This window comes from Dicentrarchus labrax, unplaced genomic scaffold (genome assembly GCF_905237075.1).
Source record: "Dicentrarchus labrax unplaced genomic scaffold, dlabrax2021, whole genome shotgun sequence".
Taxonomy (NCBI): domain Eukaryota; kingdom Metazoa; phylum Chordata; class Actinopteri; family Moronidae; genus Dicentrarchus; species Dicentrarchus labrax.
In genome coordinates this window covers 11,904,043-11,927,993 of record NW_026136712.1, presented here as the reverse complement: position 1 = coordinate 11,927,993, position 23,951 = coordinate 11,904,043, and the positions used below count along the sequence as shown (strand labels likewise).

Genomic DNA, 23,951 nt, shown 5'->3' with positions numbered 1-23,951 from the left:
TTCTACAGGGTGAACGGATGTTTAATGGCCCAGACATACACTACTAACTAGATTATGTAGCTGACAGAGGTGATGACCTAACCACATGGTGGATGACCGACCCTCACACACCTCAGCGATCATTGTCATGTATGCACTCCCTGTGCACCACAGCTATGTTCAGAGGCCACTGGGTTGTTTGGATGCTCAGACTGCCGGCAAAGACTGCTTCTATTAAATCAGCTATTTTCTTTTTAACCTAATTTTCAGGATATTTGATATATTATACATTCTAATCCATTTCCAGGTGTTTCCATGACTGAAAAACTAATTTCCAGATTTAAATGAATTTCCAGATATTCCAGGACATGTGGGAACCCTGTACTCCATTACAAGTAGTAATCCTGCATTTAATGTCACTTAAATAAAAGAACATAACTGTTTATAGCACAATGTAATTAAAATATCTAAAGAAACTGTTTCCTGTGAGTGTTATCTCATTATATATTTCTGGATAATTAAGTAGCATTTTACTTTTTTAGTTGGTCTGATTTTAATTACTTTATATTCGGTTGGGTAGCTGTATTTATTGCAGCTGTATCAGGTTGGCTGTGGCACTGGTCATCTGGGATCTTACATTAAACTAAATGTCATAAAAACACTTTCTGAATTTCCTCACTTTAGGTTTGATGTGTTTCTGTATAGTCTCCTGATCAATCCCTCATGAAACTCTTATTTTCAGCTGTCACATAAATCAATAAATTCAGTACAAACACACAATTCATACAAAAATACCACGACAAAGTTTGCACTGCATTCAATACAAAATAGTTGTGGTTTATTCTTTTGGGAACAAAAAATGGCAACAACTAAGTGTCACTTCTCATAACCAGCGATATCTACAGGAAAGAAACAACAATGGTTCCTTCTATCAATTACAATTTTCCACCAGGTTCAAATGATAACTTCAAATGTATTTCATGTGGTTTGCCTTGGTGTGCATTTTTCACATTCTGTCTATTCTGAACATTAAAACGTGTTCATTTCAATTTCATTTCCCCTCAGTCTTCATGCCTGCAAAGAAAACATCCGTCCACTTTTTCTTCCATTTCACGGCTGAAAATGCTTTTTGTTTACACAGCTTCAAAAAACACTGGCGTCTGTACAAATTCCTATGAAAAAAATAGAAATGACAGTTCTGAGGGAAAAAAACAAATAAGAAATCCGTCATAAAAGAACATTAACATGCCTGATCGAATCCTAATGTTATTTTGAAACCATTTCTTGGACGATTTTTTTCCTCATCCATTCGTTGTCTCCTGGTTGGTTTGTCTGTTGACACCTTGGATTTTATTTTCTCTCAAGGGCTACAAAGACAGATCCACACACAAAATACAATTTCCCCAAGAATGACATCCAGTTGTGCGTTGCTATTTTCTGTATCCTCTCTATGCTGTTCTGTTTCCCAGCTATTTAAAAAATGAAAACGGACGCAGATGAAGCAGAGTTCTGTATGGGAATACGTGTGTTGTTTTTGTCACTTGCTGATAAATCTTCTTAAAGGGTACTTGTTCTTGGTGGTCCAGCTGAGTCTTTAGTCCATGAAGCTTGCTTCAATGTGTGCTTGCCTACAGTATTTCTACTTTACTGCTGGTAAGGGTTGACGAGGGGTGACCTGTGACTTTAGTGCAATGTTTTCCCAACTTTCTTTGGGAGACTTATTTTGATGATTTTGTCCCATATCTGCTTTTTAGACTAGCCCTTGGTTGTCTCTCTCAGGGAGGCTTCTAGTTTGTAACTTACAGGCCCACTACTCCTTCTCCTTTTCTAAATCCCTCACAGGCCCATGTGTCCATTAGTTTGGGGGCTTTTCCGACTGCTCTTCTCCAAACATTAAGAACAGAGCAAAAAGAAGCCTTATGATAAAATAGACAGTTAAAGACTTTATTTATCTGCACTTGTCCTTTAAGCCTCCAAATTTCCAGACGTTTGGCTCTTATTGTGTCCAGTTCTTCCTCCCGAACGGATTCCAAAGTAGGAACTAACAGGAAGTCGAAGGATTTAACTTCACATACGGAAAAGAGCACAACGTCAGACCTCACTAAGCCAGAGCCAAGGAGAAAAGGGGAGGGGTGTTGTGGTTTTTTTGTAAACGACAAACATCCACTTCATGAGCCCACCTGCCCCTCTCTGCCATATCCTCCTCCTCCTCCACCTCCATCTTATTCCCTCCATCTTTAGAAGAGACTAAATACAGCAGGTTTGAATGGGGCAGAAGGGGGAGTTTCGGGGGAGGCTGTAGGTAGTGTAGTAGGTAACAGCAAGGGGAAAAGTTGTCCCTGTGAATGGGAATCTGTGTGTTTTTGTGTGTGTATGCATGTGTGTGTATATGCACGAGTAGTAGACGCCTCGCCGTGAGGCTGTTAGGATTGTTTGAGGCGCTTGCGTGGGGGTCCGAGGAAAGGGCATTGGGCCGAAGCCAGGGAGCGGTAAGCTTCGGCAACCAGGTGTGGATGGGACGCCACCATGGACTTCCAACCTGCTGTCTCCATCACCTCTGCAGCGTGGCTGGAGGACGGGATGAGACAGACAGAAACAAGAAACACATTAGTTCAGGAAACATCAGTTTGTATAAATATACAGGGCAGCATCCAACAATGATATTCATTATTGATTAATCTGATCATTATTTTTGTGATAAACGTATTGATATAATACAATATTATTTACTGGAATTAAGGTTTAAAAAGGTATCTTAAAATCTGGATTGTCTTTTATTTAGGCTGATACAGTAATCAAATAATTACTTGGGCTATACACTCAGAAACCTAAAGATAATGAGTTTATCATTACATAAGACAGTGGTTCTCGGCCTTTTTGGTATATCACCTCTTAAAGTCTAATTAAAATCACATTTAATTATCCCTTTATGCAGTCAAAAATAATGTTGATGTGTTTTTAAATGTATTGTTCATAGATAATAATGCATTCGTTAGTTTTTGTCTGAATAAGAGACACATAAACAAACTGTAGCTTACATGTCATGGACAGAAAGTGTGTTGTTAGTGGTGTTGAAGAGTAAGGACCACGACAGCATCTAACTAGACTCAAGTGACATTTGCAGGTATGCAAATCACATGCTATTTAATTAGCTATAGCTGACTGTTAGCTGTGCACTTTTCCTCTGTGAATGTTGGTATGGTCTCTCGTTCAAGGAGACTTTAGCAGGAAGCTAATGTGGGTTGTTGTTCAGAATCTGTGGGTCTTAGCAGGCTGCTGTCTGGGTCAGTGTGACATCTGTTCTGCTTATGATTGAACACTAACGTCACTGCTTTATGCAAGATTTGATTGGCTGTATTGAAGTGAGGCCTCTATCTAAGTAGATACCTAATCTTATTCTGCTGAATTAATGCAAAACTAGGGGATGGCATAATGACACCAAAAAACACTAAATATGCATTTCTCTATTTCTCCACCTTCTATAAAGGAGAACGCAGGATAAGTGGACGAGTGATTTACTGTAGCAGACACAAAAAATTGTGTGGCACACATTTTTTCTTATGAACCTTTCCCATTATGCATCCTGTGAACTGCTCCGATTCATCCTTTGACCCATCGGAGGGATCTTGCCAAAGAAAAGCAACAAATCCGCACATTTTAAAACCTGGAACTAGACAATGTTTGGCCTATTTGGTTGAAAAATGACTTCATCATCATTTCTGGGTGATCAATTAATCAACTGTTTCAGCTTTTTAAATATAAATAACGAATCACGCGCAGTTGAGGGAGGTAAACGAGCTGAACATCAGTACAGACATATGATCAGAGTTATTATCACACATTTGTCTGAGTCAATAGAAGAGGGGACAGTGGAGCCAGGGAGGAGTCAGGTTGCCCTGATCCCTCTGGCAGCCTCAACATGCAACAGACAGACTGCTCCATGAGGGTACATGTGAAATTAAATTAACTGTGACACAGAGAGATGAGGCGAGACAGTCCCGGTACCATTGGTAATGATGCCAAGATAAAGAAGATGTAACAGACCGACACAACAACAGAGACAAAATGTTCAGTGGACTCTTGAGGATGTCGGCGTCTGTAAAAAGGTGCAGGAGACCTAATTATAATTGATGACGAGCTCTTGTGTGTGAACTCACTAGTTGATGAAGTCAACGGCCTGTGTTTTGAGCTGATCGGCACTGTGCAGGTCAGCCAGGATGAGGATCTCAGCCGCATTTTCCACAGACAGGCTGGTGCACAGTGCGTCCTCGCACATGACCTTCAGTCTCTCCAGAGCATACTGAAAGAGAGGGGGGACACGAGATCAGTACATTATCTGTCTTCATCAGTATTCATGTGGTATTTGCTGTGACAGTTCAGGTGATATTTGCAAATATCACTTCAAAAAGACAGTGAAACGTCAGTCTGAGCCGGCTGTCTGTTGTCCAGCTCTACTAAAGACCGCGCAGTAATGTATCCTATTTTAAAGATACAAGAGTGTAAAATAAACACTGCAATGCTCAACCAGAGAAAGTCTCTCATTGGGTGTCATGGAGGAGGGAGATCTGTGTGAAATCATCCATCTGTTTCTTGAAATCCCTACGGCTTACTGGACTAAGGTTTAGTGGATATTGTGCACTGTACCATCTCAGGTCTTCATGCATCTTATTACCTTTATCTGTGGGAGTAAAGCTCACAGTGTATGCTGCCAACAAAATAATATGCAGCTCTCATCACATTAAATACAGCCAAGATAGGATTACCAACATCTGTAGTAACGTATGGTGCTGTCTGTATTAAAATATCGTGTTTGTTATTTTTACCTTGTCAGCTGCTGCGAGCAAGTCATCAGCCATCTTGTCCAGGTTGGGAGCCTTGTCTGTGTAAATGAAGCACATCATCTCTTTGAAAACCTCTGGCTCCACATCGTTGATCTCCACACGGTTCTGACAGACACAGACAACGAATAAGGAGGTTAGTTTAAAAGCATTTCACCATGACGTGAGCTTCAACTACAGTATGTTTTCCTACTTTTGTTAGATACTTGCTGATATTGTGCCATGAAAACAATATCTAAACAGATGTTGAAGCCAATTAATTCTGTTTATTTATTATAATAGGATAACATATTATTGATTTATATCTTTTGAGCTTTCCTGTTAAGCTGCACTTCCTTTGGGATATTTATGATAGTATGTTGCACTTAAAGTAACCTTGCAACAAATTAAAAAATTAAAGACAGTTTGGTCTTAATTTTGTTGAATTCTGGGGGGGAGTCAGGATTCCTTGTGATTCTGAATCATTTCCTAAGTTTAACACAAGAGTTTGCTTTTCGTGATATTTCAACAAGTAATTTATTGTGATTAACACCAGATATTGTCTTACAGTATCTTTAAAACATCATTTTCTTGCCCTGTATTCTATCTGTTGCTTTTCATACAAAATGTGCTTTACATTTTAAATACTTTTTAAAAAAAAAACATCTGGACAGCTTCTCCTGCTATTTCATTTCTCACAGTCGCATGTGCACAAATGAAAAAAAAGCAATTCTCTGCTTCTGCAGCTTTGTCAGTGAAGGATGAATCCTGACCCTCAAGTACGGTAGGACAATTTCATTTCAGGTGCGCTATCATTCAGTTTCACCAAACAGCTCTGTGCTGCAGCCATTTGACAGCACACAATCCTTCACTCACTTTAACCCCTCAACACAGCAGAGGAAAACTGAGCAGTTCAGCCACTGAGGAACAGAACGAATTTATATCTAAGAATAAAAAAAGCTTTGGGACCTTGGGCTCACCTTTTTGCTCTCTTCCATCTCATGCTCAAACATGGCGCTGAATACAGGCGAACGTGCTGAAAGCAGTGATATGGAAAGATATTAGGACATTAGCAAAAATGTTGACATGAGTAATCTTCAGTCAACAGTCAGAGGGTAAACTAATAATACATATACAAATACTTACACCCACACACCCACACACAGTCAAGAAAGCTAACACAATACATGGTGTGTACCGGACTCATGTCTGTACCTGCCAGGATGGCTTTGTGGGCCTGAAACTCCTGGCCGGCCACACACAGGGAACAGTCTGTGAAGCGGGAGTTCTCCCACAAGCCCCCCAACTCATCTGCTAGCCGGCAATCGGGCACCTTCACCATGTTCATGGTGTTCTGTCCAGATATGTTGACCGAGTCCTGCACCACACTCACCTGGGGGAGAGAAAGTAAGTAGAATGCTGTACTCTAGAAATGCTTTATGTGCATTTAAACAAAAAGATATAAACCAAGAAGACTAGGCAGTGTACCTCACAAAAGAGCGTGAGCTTGTCGTCAGGTAGAAGACCGTTGGCCTCATCTAGGAGGAAGTCTCTCCGGATGAACTTCTTAAAGCCCCAGTCTTTCCCCTGAACAAAGCGATATGCCCTCTGGCTTTCTGCACAACGGCAAGACACACAGAAGTCATAATCAGGTAAGTGCAAGTAAATGTGTGGATTTTAAAATATAAACATGTAGACTATGACCTCTTGACCTCTTTCTGGTGCAGTTAAAGGTTTGTGCTATGCAGTCGACTCACCCATGGCTTTGGTCTCCTCTCCCTTTGCGTTGAGGATGGAGAACTTGAACTTGGCGCGCACCTCAGCCTTTGGACAGCTGACCAGCAGCAGGTAGAGAGACAGGTAGTCTTTGCTCTCCTCATCCAGGCCCTTGGGATTCACTCGCAAACACCTGATGGTGGTGGAGGGTGCAACAGTTAAGATCTCTAGTAAAGGGGATGGAAGTAATAATGTATTACAGACTGTATTATAGACTACTTGATATGCCAAAGAGTGCACAGGTTACACACCTGAGCAAATGACTAATTAGTACAACTGTATTCATGTTTTTGTTTCCAATGTTATTATTTTAATTTAAATAATGACTTTATTAGATGCCATTAAGACAGTTGGGATAGATGAGCATATTTATAATAAATATAAAATAATAATTTTCTCTTAAATATCTATTTAAGAGAAAATGACATTGGGGTACTTTTCTCTCTGGAAACAATGGTATTATTTATAGCTTTTGAGGATCTCAATTAGAGGGTTCTGTGAAATATTGCTTTATAAAGTTCTTAAGTTTGAATTTGCTTCATAAATGGATCAAAATGAATGTAGATTAAAAACATCTTAATAAGACAGAATCCCAGTAACAGCATTTGTGTTTATAACTCTAATGAGACAGGGTGGGAGTTTGTAGTTTCTCAACAGTCCTCTTTCTGCACAATAAAGTAAGACTACAAATACTGAATATTTGAATGTAGTGCAGGGAGATTTACAGGATGAACGCGTTTAATTTCCTGTATGATATTATTTTTTCATATACAGACATACCAGTGCATAGCTGAAACAACTGTTAGTAACTCTTCAGAAGACAGGAATATTGTTTTGCCATGAAGAGCGCTACAGTGGCTGCTGTGTAGTGTGTATTGACAGGGAAGCCATATTAACTATATCTTCATAACACAACAATTAATAACCCGCAACTAACTTTCTTTAACATCATGGCACACAACAATATGTGACAATTTATTTCTTACTCGTGCTATAGAACATTTGAGAAATTAACTATAATGACTTAAATCCTTTGAGTATTTGATGTCAGTTTATAGCGTTTATACTATTTTAAAATATTTTGTTTTGAAAGGGAAGCAATGTTAAAGTTGTTGGCATATCTTATTTACATTCTCATTCCCTCATGTATAACCAACGTCTTATAATAATATTAAAACACTGTTATATTCTAAGTAATCCTGACAGTAGAGTAAACCACTGTAAACTTATATAAGGGTTTTGTCATGGAAAAAACCTGTGTGCACCTGAATGTTTGTTTTAAAATAGTGTGATACAAATTGTGGGTCATACCCCCCCAGCACTATTTGAATATGCTGAAAGAGAGCAGCTCTCTTGCCCACCCACCATTTCAGCTTGTCATTGGCCCCAGAAGAGAAGGTGGAGCTCTTGATGACCTCGCCCATCTCCTCACGACAGAAGCTGAAATTGTTGATGGTCCACATGTAAGAGAACTTCACCACTTTGATCTGGAAAAGGAGAGTCGGTCAGTGAGGCTTGCAGTACTTCAGATTCATTGGAGATTAAAAGATATCGGTGGTCGATCAACAGTTCACCCATCTGTGTCGTCATCTTACCTGTGTGTAACACCAGCTCTCGGCCACAGGCCCGCTGGACATTTCCGCAGGGGGAGGGGGACTCGGGACTCTTGACATTGCCAGCGTGACAGAAGGTGTCGGGGGCAAGAGGGTGAGGAGGAGGAACCCGTCACTTCCACTCGTCAATGTTCAGACCTGACGTCCATCTGCATCAGTACACGCCAGATGGAAGCAGTTTGCCCCCTAGACACAGACAATGTGAGTGTGATTAAATGATCAGACTAGAATTTAAATCCCATCTCCTTGGAAGTTCCTTGAAATTCCTGAAACAAAGAGGCAGGCAACTACAGAGAAAAACATTTTCAAAACAAAGCTCAGCTCATTGTGATGCAACACGCAACAGCACTGTATCTTCCATTAATCCAGTTAAGATTCAATATCATTTAATTCATGTGGCCACACTGCCTGCTATTGAGGTTTGTGGTGTCGGGGCTAGATGAATTGTCCCTGACCCATTAGGGGACAGCCGGAGATCGATGACCCATGCCAGTTCTGAGATCAATAGCCGCTGCAATTGCAATTAAGTCTTGAAAATGAACTGTAAATAAACAAGCTGCCTCCCACAGGTCTTTGGCGTGGATGGGAGTGTTTGAGCCACTGGCCAAGTCCAAGGTTCCCAAATTACCTTCAAGGCACACAGGAAGATCGTGCAGATTTGTGACGCACACTTTCCTCCTCTGAACACACACACACACACACACACACACACACACACACACACACACACACACACACACACACACACACACACACACACACACACACACACACACACACACACACACTTTAAGGACAGGATAACATGGTCATATCCTGTATGCCTGGCTCTCCACAAGAGCTTAAACTGGCCGGCAGTGACCATTTAAAGCCAGAAAATATTTTTCCCATGATATAAAATTCTGACTTTTATCTCCTTCTGTTAGATATTGAGCTTAATAACAGCAGATACCATAAAACATAACTATCAAAGAGGGGTAAAACCAAACACAGCTCTACACCTGCAGTATTTTGGCTGTTTATGAACTGCTATAACAATCTGCTACAAGAGCTGACAACAAAACAACATAAAAATCACGAGGCATTTAAAACTACTGGAACTTTCATAATTTCCACGGATGATTGAAAGGAAGATTTAATTTTGTTTTTGGTTTACACTTCACAGCCGGGTTGGTGGGATGGTTGTCGCAGACTGGGCAGGGTTTAGACTTGGCATTAAAATAGTCAGATAATTGCAAACACCACAAATGTGAATCCTATACATTAAAAAGGATAAGACCGCTTATGTGTTGTATATTTCTGTTATTGTCAAAAAAACCCATGAAAAGACCAAGACAATGTATGCCTGAGTAGCCAGAGACTGATATAGCTTACTCCTCCGTGTCAGACACCTCTACTGACGTCCAAAAGTTACAAAAAACACACAGTGAGGCACACTGTTGCACTGGGTGATATATGGGTGACTCATTCCCACATACGACGTCCCGCTGCTGTAAATATTTATTAGTGTCGCAGCGTATTATTGTATTGAAAATAGTCCCCAACAAATACACTATTTATCCAGTATGTGTAAAGTTTTTTAAAAACTACAGTGGGCTGCTATTTTAAGAATTCATTTAGCCCTTTTTAAAAATGAAAATCTGTATTTGTGACCTGTTTTTACAGATTTACAGCTTCAGTACCAAAGCACTTGGGCCTGAGTGCCAGAAGGAGTTTAGGGAGATCTGAAAGCATTTACAGATTCACTATCAAATTGTTAGTTTTGGCCTTTTCGCAGGATTTGGAATTACAAAACTTATTTTTAACCCACATTTTTTGTGGAAGCATACAATACTTGTTGACGATATATATATATATCACCTAACAATAGAAAAAATTAGGTCTGTGCGATTTGATCAAAATTTCATATGCCAATAAGTAATTTCATATCCGGTTAACAATACAAATCACAATATAGCACATAGCTGTCAATTAAATCAATAAATTGTGCATAAAATGACCATTGTGTCAGACTTAAAACAGCGTCCAGGCGACAGAAGTAGCCCCTCTTTTAGGTAGGAGCTCCTTATTTTGTCTTATTCTTTCTCCACTTTCACTCTCTTCCATGTTTGTTTGTGTTTCCTTCATGCAAATTTCAGTCTGTGTCAGGCAGAAGAAAGCAAAGTGCATAGCAAACATATTGCCATAAAGAGTGTGATTTGTGACACAAGAAAAACATGGAGCATAATTTGAAACTAGTATTTGGACTAGGGGGTGGAACTGCCATGGGTACACACTGCTGCGCCTCTATCCTGTTTGAGGTCACTGTGGTAGCGACTTAGCAATCACAAGGTAGCCCGCCCTAAGGCATACCATGCTTTACTGTTTACTTTACTCTACATGAGATCATAATTAAGAAAATGAACATCATGCTGTCTTGAAGAAGACTTGAAACTAACAATTGAGACCATAAACTCATCAGGAAACTATCTATTGTAATAAATAAAGTGAGGCGGTGGTTTATTTTCTCATACGCTTACATACAATCAGGCTTCTTTTTGCAACCAGTGAAGTTTCCCCCTGAAAATGAAATGAAATGGCCAAAAAAAAATGCAGGTTTAACCCACTTCTGTATTGCCTTCACTTTAAAGACCCGGAAGCTATGGCCACTACTTCATCTACAGTCTATGGCTGGGACCGGCTCCAGCCACCCAAAACCGTAAACAGAGTAAGCTAGAGTGTTTAAAGGAGGCCTTCTAAATGACTGAGAAATGATGGAGCATGAAGACAGTACTTTTGGTTTGCTATAATAATTATATTCTTAACCCTGTATTAGTAGCATGGACAGACTTCCTTTCCTGTAACTCATACAAGCCATTCCAAGCCAGTGAAGGAGAAAATATGTCACACCCACAATGCAAACCACTGAAAAATCCCCATCGCTTGAGGCACGCTGACAGGTTTCAGTGGTAGTGAGGACAACAAGGACAGAACTGGTGGTTTGCCTCACACTAGAAGACAAAAAAAAAACAGTGTCAATGCTTAATGTGATAAAGGTGTACAGGTAGTGCATTGCCCTCCTTTCTATACCATTTGTAGAGGATAAGGCTAAATTACCCAGCAATGGACACCATCTTGATACAATGCCAGCTTCATACGTCTTTTTTCATCTTGCAGCAAGGTCAGAGGCTGAACAATGCACTGGTTTTCAATCCTCCTTCACACCAATAATAATAATAATAACAGTCAGTTTCTGTCTAGGCCTTCATACTGTTCTGCAGCCAATTCTTTGTCCACTGTTCAATATGTTTTTTTTTCTATTTTGCAGGTCTTTTCTATTTCTCCACTCATCTAACCCTTCAGTGGTCTCTATCTTTCTCTCACACCCCAGAGCCTTTAATGTCTTCATCCATAAATCCAATTTGGGTCAAAATACAGTGTAACAAATTGTGACGGCTGGGAGCTGCTCCTGATGATTGCACTGAATGAAGGTGATACATTGACAGTGATGCTGCTTAGAGGCCTCTAGGCACACTTTACAACAGACTTAAACAGATTTTAGTGGCGTAATGTTATGAACTAATATCTTCTCGACACCCTTTGAAACTGCTGAACATTTTTTTTAATGCTACAGCAAACTTACAGCCTCCAGAAAGCCTTTAAATCTGAATTTATCCCATGCCAGTTTCCATGCCAGGTACACTACGTTTTTCTAACAATCCCACAATGCAAATTGTTGCATTTTATAGATGTGAAAATAACCAATGTGCAACAGTGATAATACAAAATGAACAGGGAGGGGAGAATGATTGAACAAAGAAGAAACTTCGACACGTTTTGACATGTCACAATACGAAAAGCACACGTGTAAATAAATGAATGATGGCTGAATTCCACTTAGCTGCTTCAGTTTCGGGTTCCTGGTATTGTGCATGCTGGCTCACTGTTACACTATAACAGCTTCCAGCATCCTCAAATGTCATACAGGACCAGAAAATATCCACATTTGAGAAGCCTGAATCAGAGAATTTGGACAGCGTTATCCTAAAAAATGACTCCAAACAATAATCGATTATGAAAATACTTAGTTGACAACTACTCAATTAATCAGCTAATTGCTGCAGCTATAAACACACAGATGTTTGTGACTTTTGTCATGTAAACAAATGTAAACTGTACTTAGATAACGGTGAGATGGCTTTAGGAAAATCTCAGAAAACAAAATATAAAATAAATTTTTGGAAAAACATTTTGGTTTCTCTATATACTCCTCTTCTCCTTCATTGAACCACCACTTCAATCATTCCCTGTTAGTACAATAATGTTCTTTTTTTGCTTTATTCTACATGGTCCCTTAATAAACTTTAAAAAATTAAAAAAAACCTCACTCAAGTTCCTACTGTATAGTATTTGTATGTAGTATGGAACTGGCACGTAAATGATATCTTCTACACAGTAACAGTGTAATACAATGGCCCGGCCTTGCACAGATCTCTCCCAATTAGAACACCTTTTTGGACTGGACAGGATGTTCATTTCATGAGTACCCTGTTACAAACTGAGTGATGAGTCACAGTCAAAGTGGACAACAAGCTACAGTAGGTGTTGGAGAAAAAAAATGTTTTTAGGGGTCTAAATGAGTGTAGCTAATGAAGTATATCAGAACATTGCCACTTTGAGTACGCGTATATATTTATTCAAGTCCTGGTATTTAGTCTAATGTGACCTCAATGAACTTAAATGGATATGTGTCGTGTTACTGAAGTTATCAACCACTCTAATTACATTATTAAGTCTAGCCAACACAAAACGAGGCAGAACCTTGCTTCAACCCAGTTCTAAAACTGACTTTTAAAAATCCAATGAATGAAGAACCAACCAATCTTCTTGATTCTTTAACGGCGGCAACTGGTAAGATGGAGTGAGGCGAAGGTAAAGGAAAAGGGTACAGGGAAAGAAAATGAAAAGTAAAGTGATAGAGAAGCCAAATGGAAAAACAGGTGGCGAATGAAAGATGGGCCACCGTCTGTGGAACCATTCAAAGAGATAAATTGCCACAAAAAGTGGTTAGATGGAGACAAAAGAAAATCAAACAGAGGTATGAGAGAGAAATCAAATACAGATTCTTGGACAGGTGGACTCTGATGAAGACGCTCACTGGACTGAAGCTGTCCCAGCACCTTTTTAACAGTTTGTGCTCTACACTTTTCTTCTCAGCTACCTGCGGACTGAGATGTGAGCTAAACAGAATTAAGAACAGGTGGTCATTTAATAGGTAAATATCAGCCATACATCTTTAATAAAATAATTTTATAAACATTAAAGCCCATTTTGACACCATTCATGTTTTCTGCTTCTCTGCTATGGCAGAATTCGCCATTTCCACGCTGTATTCAGATTGCCTATCTATGGTGGATTCTCAGGAAAACATGTAATCCACTGCAATTTTATCACATCGATCACTTTTCACTGGAACAATGTGGCAGAGCTGTATTAAGTTACTGCTAATGCTAAACATTTCCTACTGCTTCACATTAAATGTGTTTAACTGACAAAATATTATTGTGAAGAAGCCACAGGAAAGTCAATGTATCTGACTGCGATCCTTCATCAAAAATGTGTCTAAAAAGAAAGACTAGGTCTGCGGATCAGCATCATTTTTGCTACAGAGTGGAGCAGCCACAGAGGGGTCTCAGGTGAACAGCTACAGCAACAGGCGCGCACCTCCAACTCCTAAGTTAACCAACTTCACTTTGTCCTGCTGCTGTATGAAAAAATAGTTGCACCATGTTTACAAACTTCTCTGTTAAAGCAACATACTTGGCTGCACTGTAAACAAATGAACAATAGTTGCTCCACTGTTGTTTTTTCTGACTAAGTGGCCTCTCAAGGGGTGTTTGCTGTAGTATTAAACTGCACTTGCTGTTAACACAGTATCATGGGTGTTCCCAACTCAACCAGGTCTGAAATGTTAAAGACTTTTTTTACTTCACCGACCGAACTCGGGAAGATGTATCGATCAAAGACAAAACATAAAACTACCACCAGCACAGGTCAAATGCAGCGAGATAAATTTTTTGTTAGCTGAACTTTCACCAGACAATCTATACATTTATCACCGATATACACGGATTATTCCAATTATCTAAGAAAACACAATGTTTTTAAAGGCTGCAATCAAAATCCATCAACCAGTAAAATGTTTAACAAAAAAATCTGTTCTATTTACGGACACTTCAGTTATCGCAATTTTACTGAGAAGTAAGGTTAGCTTCTGACGATTTCACATAAATCCTGTGAAGACAAATCAGACATTTGTGGCCACAATAATATAGAATTAGATACGTATGAAAAACCAAAAATCTGTGGAGATATGATACATAACATGCCAGTTATAACCACAATACTTTTCCCCTCAAATTTCACTCCCCTGACTGAGAAAAAGGAGAAATCAATCTCTGCTCTAAATTAAAGACTGGAGGTATAGAGGCATTTCAGACAGCAATATCCAAGGGGATGAAAAAATTGCAACCCTTGTCGAAGTGTCAGTGAACACAATGTCTATTTCCAAAGCTTTGGTCTGTGAGGACTGCAGTAAGCCACAGACAAACCTTAAAAGTATAATTGGTACAGGGGCTGGGGATCGATTGCAGAGCGCGTGTTGGGCCTCTGTGGGAGTGATTTCATATTCTGCCCTTGGTCATGGTGCTCCTCCTTTCCTAAAAACTCAATCTCAGAGAGGTATGAACTATTGATTTTGCTACAGCGATCAGCTTGCCTCGCTCTCATCCCTGACTTTGTGCAGACGCACAATTACACTGAAGGGGATTTGACAGGGCAAAAAAGCATTAGCACCCAGGCTTCACCTCGTGCCTGTACTTCCTCACTAAAACCCTCCTCACTTCGCCAGGCACGGGAGGTCAAAGGGAGGAGAGACCTCAATGCATATCTAATGTCTCCAGTCACCTGTATCATACCACTACCAACAGCTGCACTTGACGTGTTGACCTCTAAGGGCAGACACTCCTGCAGGCTGCAGAACACTTCATGTAGTCCAGTCATTAGACCTTTAAAAAGGGGGTTTCAGGGGTGCTGAGGAGCAGTGGATCTATGCTCTTAATATTTTTCTTTAATTTGGTTAATTTATTGGAATTGTTTAAGTAGCCAGCAAGCTAGTCTCACTGCAGACTAGGGTTGTATGATGTTTCAATTAAAATCATTAATCAACAACGTGTGTTGCACAACTGTTTGTTGTGTAAGACATCATGACAGGAGAAAGGCTTCCGATACTGTTTGTAATTAAAGAAGAGTGCAACTGGATTTGATCAATGTTCACATCACAATACCCTCCAACACATTCAGCATTATATCACAAAAAGCCACCAGAAATCAACAAACTATCCTTATTAACGATTTGTAATTTTATATGCTGTCTGGGTTTTTTCAAGTTGCTTATTTCAGCTCTACAACAGACAACCCAACCACTGGATTGTTTGTGCCAGTACCAGATCCCTCTTGATACGGTTAATGTCATCATGAGAGCTGATAAAATAAGTCTTATGACTACTGAAAAACACAGACTAGGTATCTGATCTGATTCTATTTGTTGCACAATTTATCTACTTAAGATAGATAAATCTATCCTTGAGCTCCAGTAGGAGAACTATTAAAATACTTTGCCAACTAGGGAATGACACAAAGGTTGTGACTCAGTTTTATGATAAAAAAGATTGTATCACATGCATGGTTGAGCTGAAAACTGATTTGAGACTTCAGTCGTAGTTCATCATTTTCCAAATTACATTTCCTTTCTTACAGAGTTTGAAAAATGGAGAGCACAACCGCAGGAGGATTTTACTTTGGCTCATCACACTAAAGGTGAGCTCAGCTAAACTGAGTTATGTGTACTCAGTATATCTGGAAGGCAAAGAGATAGACTCAGGGAAAACTTAAATTGAACACCATTTTAAATCTGCTGTGTGGCAGCTCTTTGACTTCCAATATTAGGAAAAAAAAAAAATAACCTGAAGATTGCAAGCACTGCAACAAAGCACAGCCTCAAAGGTTACACTTGAGTTCAAAATCATCATAATGAATAAATACAGTTGCCAGTATATCCTTCGATGATACATTTGAGCTAGATTTTAAATCATGGTTATACATTATAAATATATTTTAAAGGATCTAGGCTGGAACAATAGTGGTTTCTCTTTTTTCCACTCAAAGATATTCCTGGTTGCTTTTATGTACAAGCAGGACTAATACAACACATCTCACTTACAATACAATGTTATCACTTACAACACCACAAACTATTACCAAAACATCATGTATAAAGTTGAATAGATCTTTCCCCAAGAACAGTCTCCATAAAGATACCAGTGTTCATGTTATTGTGACCCTCACCTGTACGGTTACATGAGAGACACAGTCAGAAGGGATTATTAGTGAACTCACTGCTGTGGTGTTTGCTCTGTTTCCAGTGAACCTGAGTCATTCAAACCACTGTGCATGTACTGATGTAGCAATATTGAGAAGATAACACTGTTAACTGCTCCATGGTCACATAAATCTAACTAATCCCTCTCTACCAAAACAATTACAGATGACATTTGTTAAGCAAACCAGTTTCTGAGCCATAACAACATGAATCTATTATAAATGATCAGTCCCTTAAATTGTTCTAATGACAACGTATAATGGAGGCCCGGGACATAAATCTTGTTCCCCATATATATATGTATAAACCATAAACATATTATATACTTTTCAGCCTGTTTTAAACTTAGCCTTCGTGTTTCTATCAAGTTACCCTGCCAAGCCTTTATCTGTAGATGTAGGCGGTTACAGTAGCAGGTAGATAACCTGCTAACAATACAGACAGCCGACAACGGTATCTTATTTTAAATCATCTCTTTACTTCAGCAACGCGTATAAACCAGCGTGCTCATACAGTAAATAAAGTGCCGTACAGCTACGACGAGGCTCGATAACGTTTAAAGTAAATGAACACTGTAAATAATGCAAACAATCTGACGATAGCACGCTAGCTCATTTGATCGAGCTAGGCTAGTTAGCGCTGTTAATGTAGCGGCTAACCTAAGCCAAACAAAAAAAGGTCGGGCACATTACCACAAAAACTGCGGCTGAAATGCGACACAACCGCCTCCATCGTGTGGTTTTAACTCTTCAGTCCGTATAATACTGCTTTATTCTTCACTTATCGATGGACTTACCTTTGTGATAGGTTGAATTATACCGCTAGTTGTCCGGGATCTTCTGTTGTTGTTTGCTAGCAGGCTAGCTGTCTGTAGAAGTGGCAGACCCGGACGGTCTCGCAGAGAGCGCCCCCTGCTGTCTCGGAGTAAATTCACAAGCCATGAATAAATAAAAACAATTAACCCGGTACTGTGATTTAGAGTAGATTAACTATAATATATATTTTTCTTTCTTTCTGTCTACTTTCTCTTTATTGCCTGTTAATAAGAGGTTAAATGAATAACTAATTTGAGCTCTGTTATGTCTATAGTTCATTTACATGGAGGCTGGGGCCGGTGTTTAATTTTACAAGCACTGAAAAGTAATTTATCTTAATTCAATCAGCGGGCTGGATGAGCTATTGCCTTGTGCCAAGATTATTAACACAGCTTGCCAAGATTAACGGATATCAACTGTTAAAGGTTGAATTTAATTAAAATGTAGACAGAATTAATCTCTGGATTCATCCGCTCACCTTGAATGTGTCTTTAATACATCTTTAACCTCTAATGTTTAAGACCTAATGTCTTTCTAAGGACAATAAACTGTATGAACAAACTTCAAGAGTTGAGGATTAGAGTTCTTCCATTTACGTCAGCAAAATAATTTGTTTGCACCAGTCCGACTTCATGTGATACGGATAAGTCATCATGAATTTGCAGCACAGGACAGTATGACCTCTGCTGGACTTCCTTCTCAAATCCCTCTGCAAAAAATGTTGCTCTTTTCTCATATACACTAAAAAAAAAATACACACTAGCCCAGCTTTTACCAAAACTCTTATTTGTTTTCATACAGAGGACAAATGGTCTTTGACTTATTTCCTCACATGGGTCAACAAAGTCACTGGAATAATGGAAATACTACAATTAAAGGCTACTAATCAAGAAATGAATCAGATAACTTTATTTCACCACTCAGACTTGACCCCACAGTATAATAATACAGATAAAAAGTTAAACAGACATGACATACAAAACTGAAGTCTTAGTAAAGAGTATGTTGACAAATATTTACACATTCACAGATAACCTTTATATTCTGATTAAAAAGGAGATATCAGTTGTCCAAATCAAATGCATTACAACTAAAATTCCCCCAAAATGAAACCAGATAAAACAAAATGTAGCCGTAAATAAGACACTCATCTCCGCTTTTTAGGGATGACGACATTTCCACTGGTTGCAATGGGGATCAGGAGCTTGCGCTGGTCCATACGAAGATATTTTTCAATAAGCACTTCCACCGGCACCTTATCATTCACGTAGCCCTGCCTGCAGAGTCCAAAAACACACCAGTTGAGTTAAATGTAAGATATGTCAGCCGTTTTTGTGCACAGTTAGTAAGAAGTGTGCTCTCATAGATGGATGTTGTATATTATAGGGACATTTTAGAATTCCTTTCCTTTCTTATGCTTACTGCTCATGTCAGAGTCACCTTTGCTTTTCCTCACACTGAATATGGAGCTCAAGCTTGCCATCTAGAGGGCAGTATAATCCTAGTGTATCAGTGCTTTTTGCCTGTCTGCATACTATGTCTGACACTCTTGATGCCGTTTTGAGGTTTGTGAAGTTGATTGATTTCAACCCTAAAAGACAAGTTGCAACTCAAAGCCCCGTATGAAGAAAATAACATACAACTGAAAGTGATTTACACTGAAACAGCCAAATGTTGCGTGCAGGAGACACACAGTTAACTAGCATTCATTTTATTTCATGATCTAAGACTTTTTAAAGGTTTTTTTTTTTTTTTTTAAGAGTTTGTCACATAAAAAACATTATAACAAAAAGCCATTAATACACGCTCACTCACACACACACTTACCTTCTCAACAGAAGTTCAGCATCTTCAACCTCTATGGTTTTTCTCTTTGCGTGAACGGCATACGTCTCCAAGTCCTCTGCCATCCGCTCAAAGAATTTATCCATTCTGGTAAAGAAAGTGAATTACAATGAAGCAAGTGTATACAGTACAGCTAATAAAAAGCCATCAATCATATTACAGTGCAAAACATAATAAGGCAATCCACTATGTACTCAAAACCTCTACAGTCATAGTTACTTACGTTTCTTTGAGGACAGGGTAAACGTCTGCAGAGACCTTTGTTTTGGCGAAGTGCTTAAACACGCCCATAAGGTAGCTCTTAGGAAGGCCTGTTTGCTTCTTAGCTGGCCCTGTCCTCACTTTTCTCACCTGCTTAGGTTTAGCTGCAGGCAAACTTTCACTTGTACTGCTGGTAGCAAGAAAGAACTTGTCAGTAACATTAAAGATGATCGGAATCGGGACTAGATGAGACGTTTCGGTGTAGCAGGAAGTGCAACTTGCCTGGTTTGAACATTCTTAAGAACAGAAGGTGAGGCCAGAGGATCAGGATGAAACATGTTCCTTTTCTCTCGGACAAATGCTGGAGTCTTGCTTGGGACCTCTGAAGATTTTATAAAAACATAAACACGTTTTAATCTTATTCTAATTTTTTTCAAAATAAAAACCCCCCACACACACATGAAGAGACTGACCTTCACTCTCTTCATTTTCTTCATTTTCTTCATCCTCCCACTCCTCCTCCTGTTCAGCAGGGTCCTGAGCAGCAGCTTCTTCAGGTGAATTGTCACTCAGGTCATCAATTGATAGATGAAAGGAGCCCTCTTTATCCGACTTGGGCTCGGCCTCTGTGTAAAAGGCACCCATTTGTCCTTTGGTTGAGGACTCAATAGCACTGAGTGCTTTGGACTTGCCATCAGACCACGCTAGATGCAAACAACAACAACACACATGTGAAAGTTCTTGTTTCTGACAGTTTATCTAGAGACAGGAAATATTTTTAACATGTAATTATCATCTTAGCTTTTAGTTTATGTCTTTCATTTCACTTCATTACCCATTGCAATAGTGATATAGTCGTTCTCTTTTAAAGGCTGATAATAAAAACAGTATTATCCATACTATTACTTAAATGATTAGTTATCATCAGAAATTCTATTACTTGTTCAAGTTGTTTATTAAGTCAAAATGCCAAACATTTGCTGGTTCCAGCTTCTCTGTTTCACATCATTGTGAATCAAATCAGGATCTGGGAACCTATAGTTTTCACTTTTCCAACATTTTTTAAATCTTATAGACAATCTAAAAAGTTGATTAATTTATCAATAATAAATAATAATAATAATAAAAAAGAGTTGTTAGTTACAGCCCTTATATCCACAGTAAGTGATACTTTGACTTCCTTACCTGCATCTGTGGTATCTGCTAAATCCCTGCCTGCTTCTGTTACAGGCACGACTCCATCCCCCGAGAGATGAGCCCTTCGACTGATGTGTTCTAAGTCACATTGCAGCTGTTCCGATGGCGGTTCGTCATCTTCCCTCAGCTCTCCATCATGCTCATCTTCAGGTTGAGAATCAGCCAAACCACCATCTTCTTCTTCAGACTGTGAACTGGCTGCAGGATCATCTTGATATTCAGCCACATCCTCCTCAAACTGAGAATCAGCAGCACCTTCTTCTTCAATCTGAGAGTCCACTGCACCTTCTTCAACATCTTCTTCCATCTGAGAGTCAGCCGCAACCTCCTCGTCTTCAGACTGAGACCTGGCTGCAACATCCTCCTCAGGCTGGGAATCAACTCCACCCTCTTCTATATCTTCTTCAGTTTGAGAGTCAACTGCGCCTTCTTTTTCTTCGTTTTGATAGTCTTCCTCTTCTGTTTCAGCTTCCACTCGATTCTCCTCCTCTTCCCCCCTCCTCCTCCTCCTCCTCAGACATGACTTTCGACATGGCTGCTGCTTCTTCAGGATCTTCAGGTTGAACATCTGCTGTCCCATTATCCACGGACTGAGAAAAACATTCTTCATTCTGAGGTTCTGCCACAACTCCCTCTTCAGTTGGAAACAGATACATTGATTTCTCCTTCTCCGGCTTGCTCTGCTCCGCTTCCGTCTGCTCCTCCTCCTCCTCTATCATCTGCCTCTGAAGCTGAGACGCCATCACCGTGGGCTTGTCCTGAGTCGCAACAATGGAAAAGTTGGAGGTCATGGCATCGGGCTGGGCGTAGAGAGCCGTGTTACAGTGGAGGATATCAGTTGTGATATCAGGTTCACTGAGTTTGCTTAGGCCCAAAGTGAAGCCCTCAGAGAAGGTGGTCTCATTGAGACACTCCATCTGCGCAAAGCTGCTCGGTCCTGGGTGACAGGAAGGGAGTGAGAAAACCATGAAGGAAAAAATTAGCATCAGCAACAATAGTGAGGACAGCAGTGGCAGATTACTTTAAATTATATTCATACATACTACACTATTTGCTCCTCCCTTCTAAAAAGTAACAGCTATATCTGCTTACTTCCACCTGCCGGTCATGTAGCTAGGCTGGAATTTGAAATGTACACTTAAAAAAAGATACATAAGTCAGAATACAGGGATGGCAACATGTACGCTTACAACAGCCTGGTGTTGAAACTATTAGTCAATGAATTAATTATTCAATGAATCAAATCAATTAAAAAAAATATAGAATCTGAATGATTATTATAAAGACTTAATAAATAAATGAATAAGCTGTGCTCTCATCAACTTGTTACACACATGATCAAACATGGTACACAAAGGAATACTTTGGTAGGTTATGAAGAGTACTTTAATCATCATAATCACCTCCCATCTGCCTTTTATTCACAGCAGCTCCAAATTCTTCCTCTGAGATTATCCGACGGTTTGATGCTCTTCTCTGCAGGCCCTTTTTCTCTGTCCGAACATCCACAAAGGGTGTTTTTAGACTCAGAGAGGTAGAACTGCAAAACGGGACAAATTGGACAGGTCATATAGTTAACTACTCACTCATTAACATTGTTTTAGTGCTGCCAACATCAGAGTCCCCCTTTTACATTTATGCAACTTACCTTGACAAAGAAAGTGATGAATGGTCCCCTACTGATTCCTCATTTTCCTCTTCAACACCTGTAAGCACAATCATCCATTAGCTGGTCAATAAAACATACATGATAACTGTTCCCTGATACAGCTTCAAATGTATGAATTTACAAAACATCCTTAAGATGTAACAAAGTCCCATTAAAGCACTGAAGCCTGTTGTTAGTGGCTTTAACCTCACCATCTCCATCTTTAAGACGCTTTTCAAAAGCTGTTACATTAAGGCTCCGACGTGGTCTCTTTCTGCTCAGTCCCTTCGCCGTACTTGCTGCGTTGCCAATAGTTATATCAGGCAAGTCGAACCCTGACAGTTCGATACTAGAAGTAAAGCAAATATAAACCTGTTATATATACACACACACACACACACACTACAGAACTTAGCCAGTTCCTTATTATATAAAATGTCAATTCCTCATAACAACATTAGTGCAATTATTTAAAATAGTGTTGGATCTCAAATACCGGTTACACACAGCTCACCTTGGACGCTTGCTGGTAATACTGGAGTTGGCAGAAGACGGCTGTGGCTCTTCTGAGGCAGCTTTCTCATGAACCACTGGGGACCTCACAGGCTCTGAATCACATGGTAAATGACATGGTTAAGAGCAAACAGTGACAACATGATGCACGATTAAAGGCCATGCACATACCGGTCCGCAGGATGTTCATGAGTATGTGCCTCGGCGTGTCTCCATCGTCAAACAGCATCGAGGATGGAGCAGGCGTGTTTGTCTTTCTGAGCACAACTGAGGCGGTCCTCCTTTTAGTAGCAGGCAGGGATTTCCTGGTTATACTCTGGAGAGAAGGTAGATAGGTCAGCTTTAGGAGACTGAACAACTTGCCCATCATCAGCATGAGATCTGCTCATCTTCCTCACCTCACGTATTTTATGTTTCAGGCTGCGCCTTAGGAGGCCCTGTGGGGTTTGGGCACCAGCATCTTTGTTACTCAGTCTGCTGCTGCGCCTGCTTGCACTGGCACTCTGGGCTTTGGAGGAACTAAAGACAACACAGCACAAACTTAGTTCAGCACTGGATAACACTGAGACCCATTTGTCTGAAAGTCAAGCATTTCTATGGCAACTTGGTACATCCTAAGTGTAAACTTATATACTCACAGTGTGTTTTTTTTCCACAGTTTTACTCGGTTTAATTCAAGTTATACGTTCAAGCATCCAACTTAAAGCTTACTTAGGCAGATCAAGGATGAGCAACGTTAGCATTTGAGTTCTTTCCCAGAAGAACAACACAGATAAAAGTAAGTTACCTGCGGGTGATGGGAGACCTGGGTGGGTCGGTGCTGAGAATATGTTTCAGCAAGACCCGAGCAGACAAGTCCTCCGTCGGGTCCATTTAGAAACCGAGCTCAGTCAGCTGATTAGCGGATGTTAGCTAGCAAACGTTTGGTAAACAGTACAGTGAACGAATAACACCGACTTCAACAAACGAAGCTAAACTGCGTACAGGTTTATTTATTACACGTTTGATGAAATCGAGCCATCATATACCCTCTGTTGACTTTCTAACGCTACCTTTCTCACCCGTGGACGTGGTTTCAACGGATTCATGTCTCACACGGTCCCGCGTTAATTTTAAGTGAAATATCGC

At 39.8% G+C, this 23,951-nt stretch overlaps 2 protein-coding genes across 2 annotated transcripts; both read right to left on the bottom strand.

The window, feature by feature from the left end:
- Window positions 1-791: 791 nt before the first annotated feature.
- Window positions 792-17,536, bottom strand: LOC127373812 (speckle-type POZ protein). The gene is made up of 10 exons (XM_051418637.1): window positions 17,401-17,536; window positions 8,168-8,371; window positions 7,938-8,059; window positions 6,554-6,705; window positions 6,285-6,412; window positions 6,012-6,189; window positions 5,777-5,832; window positions 4,803-4,925; window positions 4,137-4,279; window positions 792-2,547 (listed from the first exon to the last, which is right to left on the bottom strand). Exons 2-10 carry the CDS (start codon window positions 8,243-8,245, stop codon window positions 2,403-2,405), a joined length of 1,125 nt encoding a protein of 374 aa, XP_051274597.1. The 5' UTR covers window positions 8,246-8,371; window positions 17,401-17,536; the 3' UTR covers window positions 792-2,402.
- A 769-nt stretch (window positions 17,537-18,305) lies between these two features.
- cenpt (centromere protein T) lies at window positions 18,306-23,934 on the bottom strand. Its single transcript, XM_051418640.1, has 14 exons — window positions 23,611-23,934; window positions 23,222-23,342; window positions 22,995-23,139; window positions 22,825-22,918; window positions 22,523-22,659; window positions 22,311-22,368; window positions 22,066-22,202; window positions 21,194-21,599; window positions 20,651-21,162; window positions 19,939-20,169; window positions 19,748-19,847; window positions 19,488-19,655; window positions 19,247-19,351; window positions 18,306-18,696 (listed from the first exon to the last, which is right to left on the bottom strand). The coding sequence occupies exons 1-14, from the start codon at window positions 23,694-23,696 to the stop codon at window positions 18,567-18,569; spliced, it is 2,430 nt and encodes an 809-aa protein (XP_051274600.1). The 5' UTR covers window positions 23,697-23,934; the 3' UTR covers window positions 18,306-18,566.
- Between the last annotated feature and the right edge of the window lie 17 nt (window positions 23,935-23,951).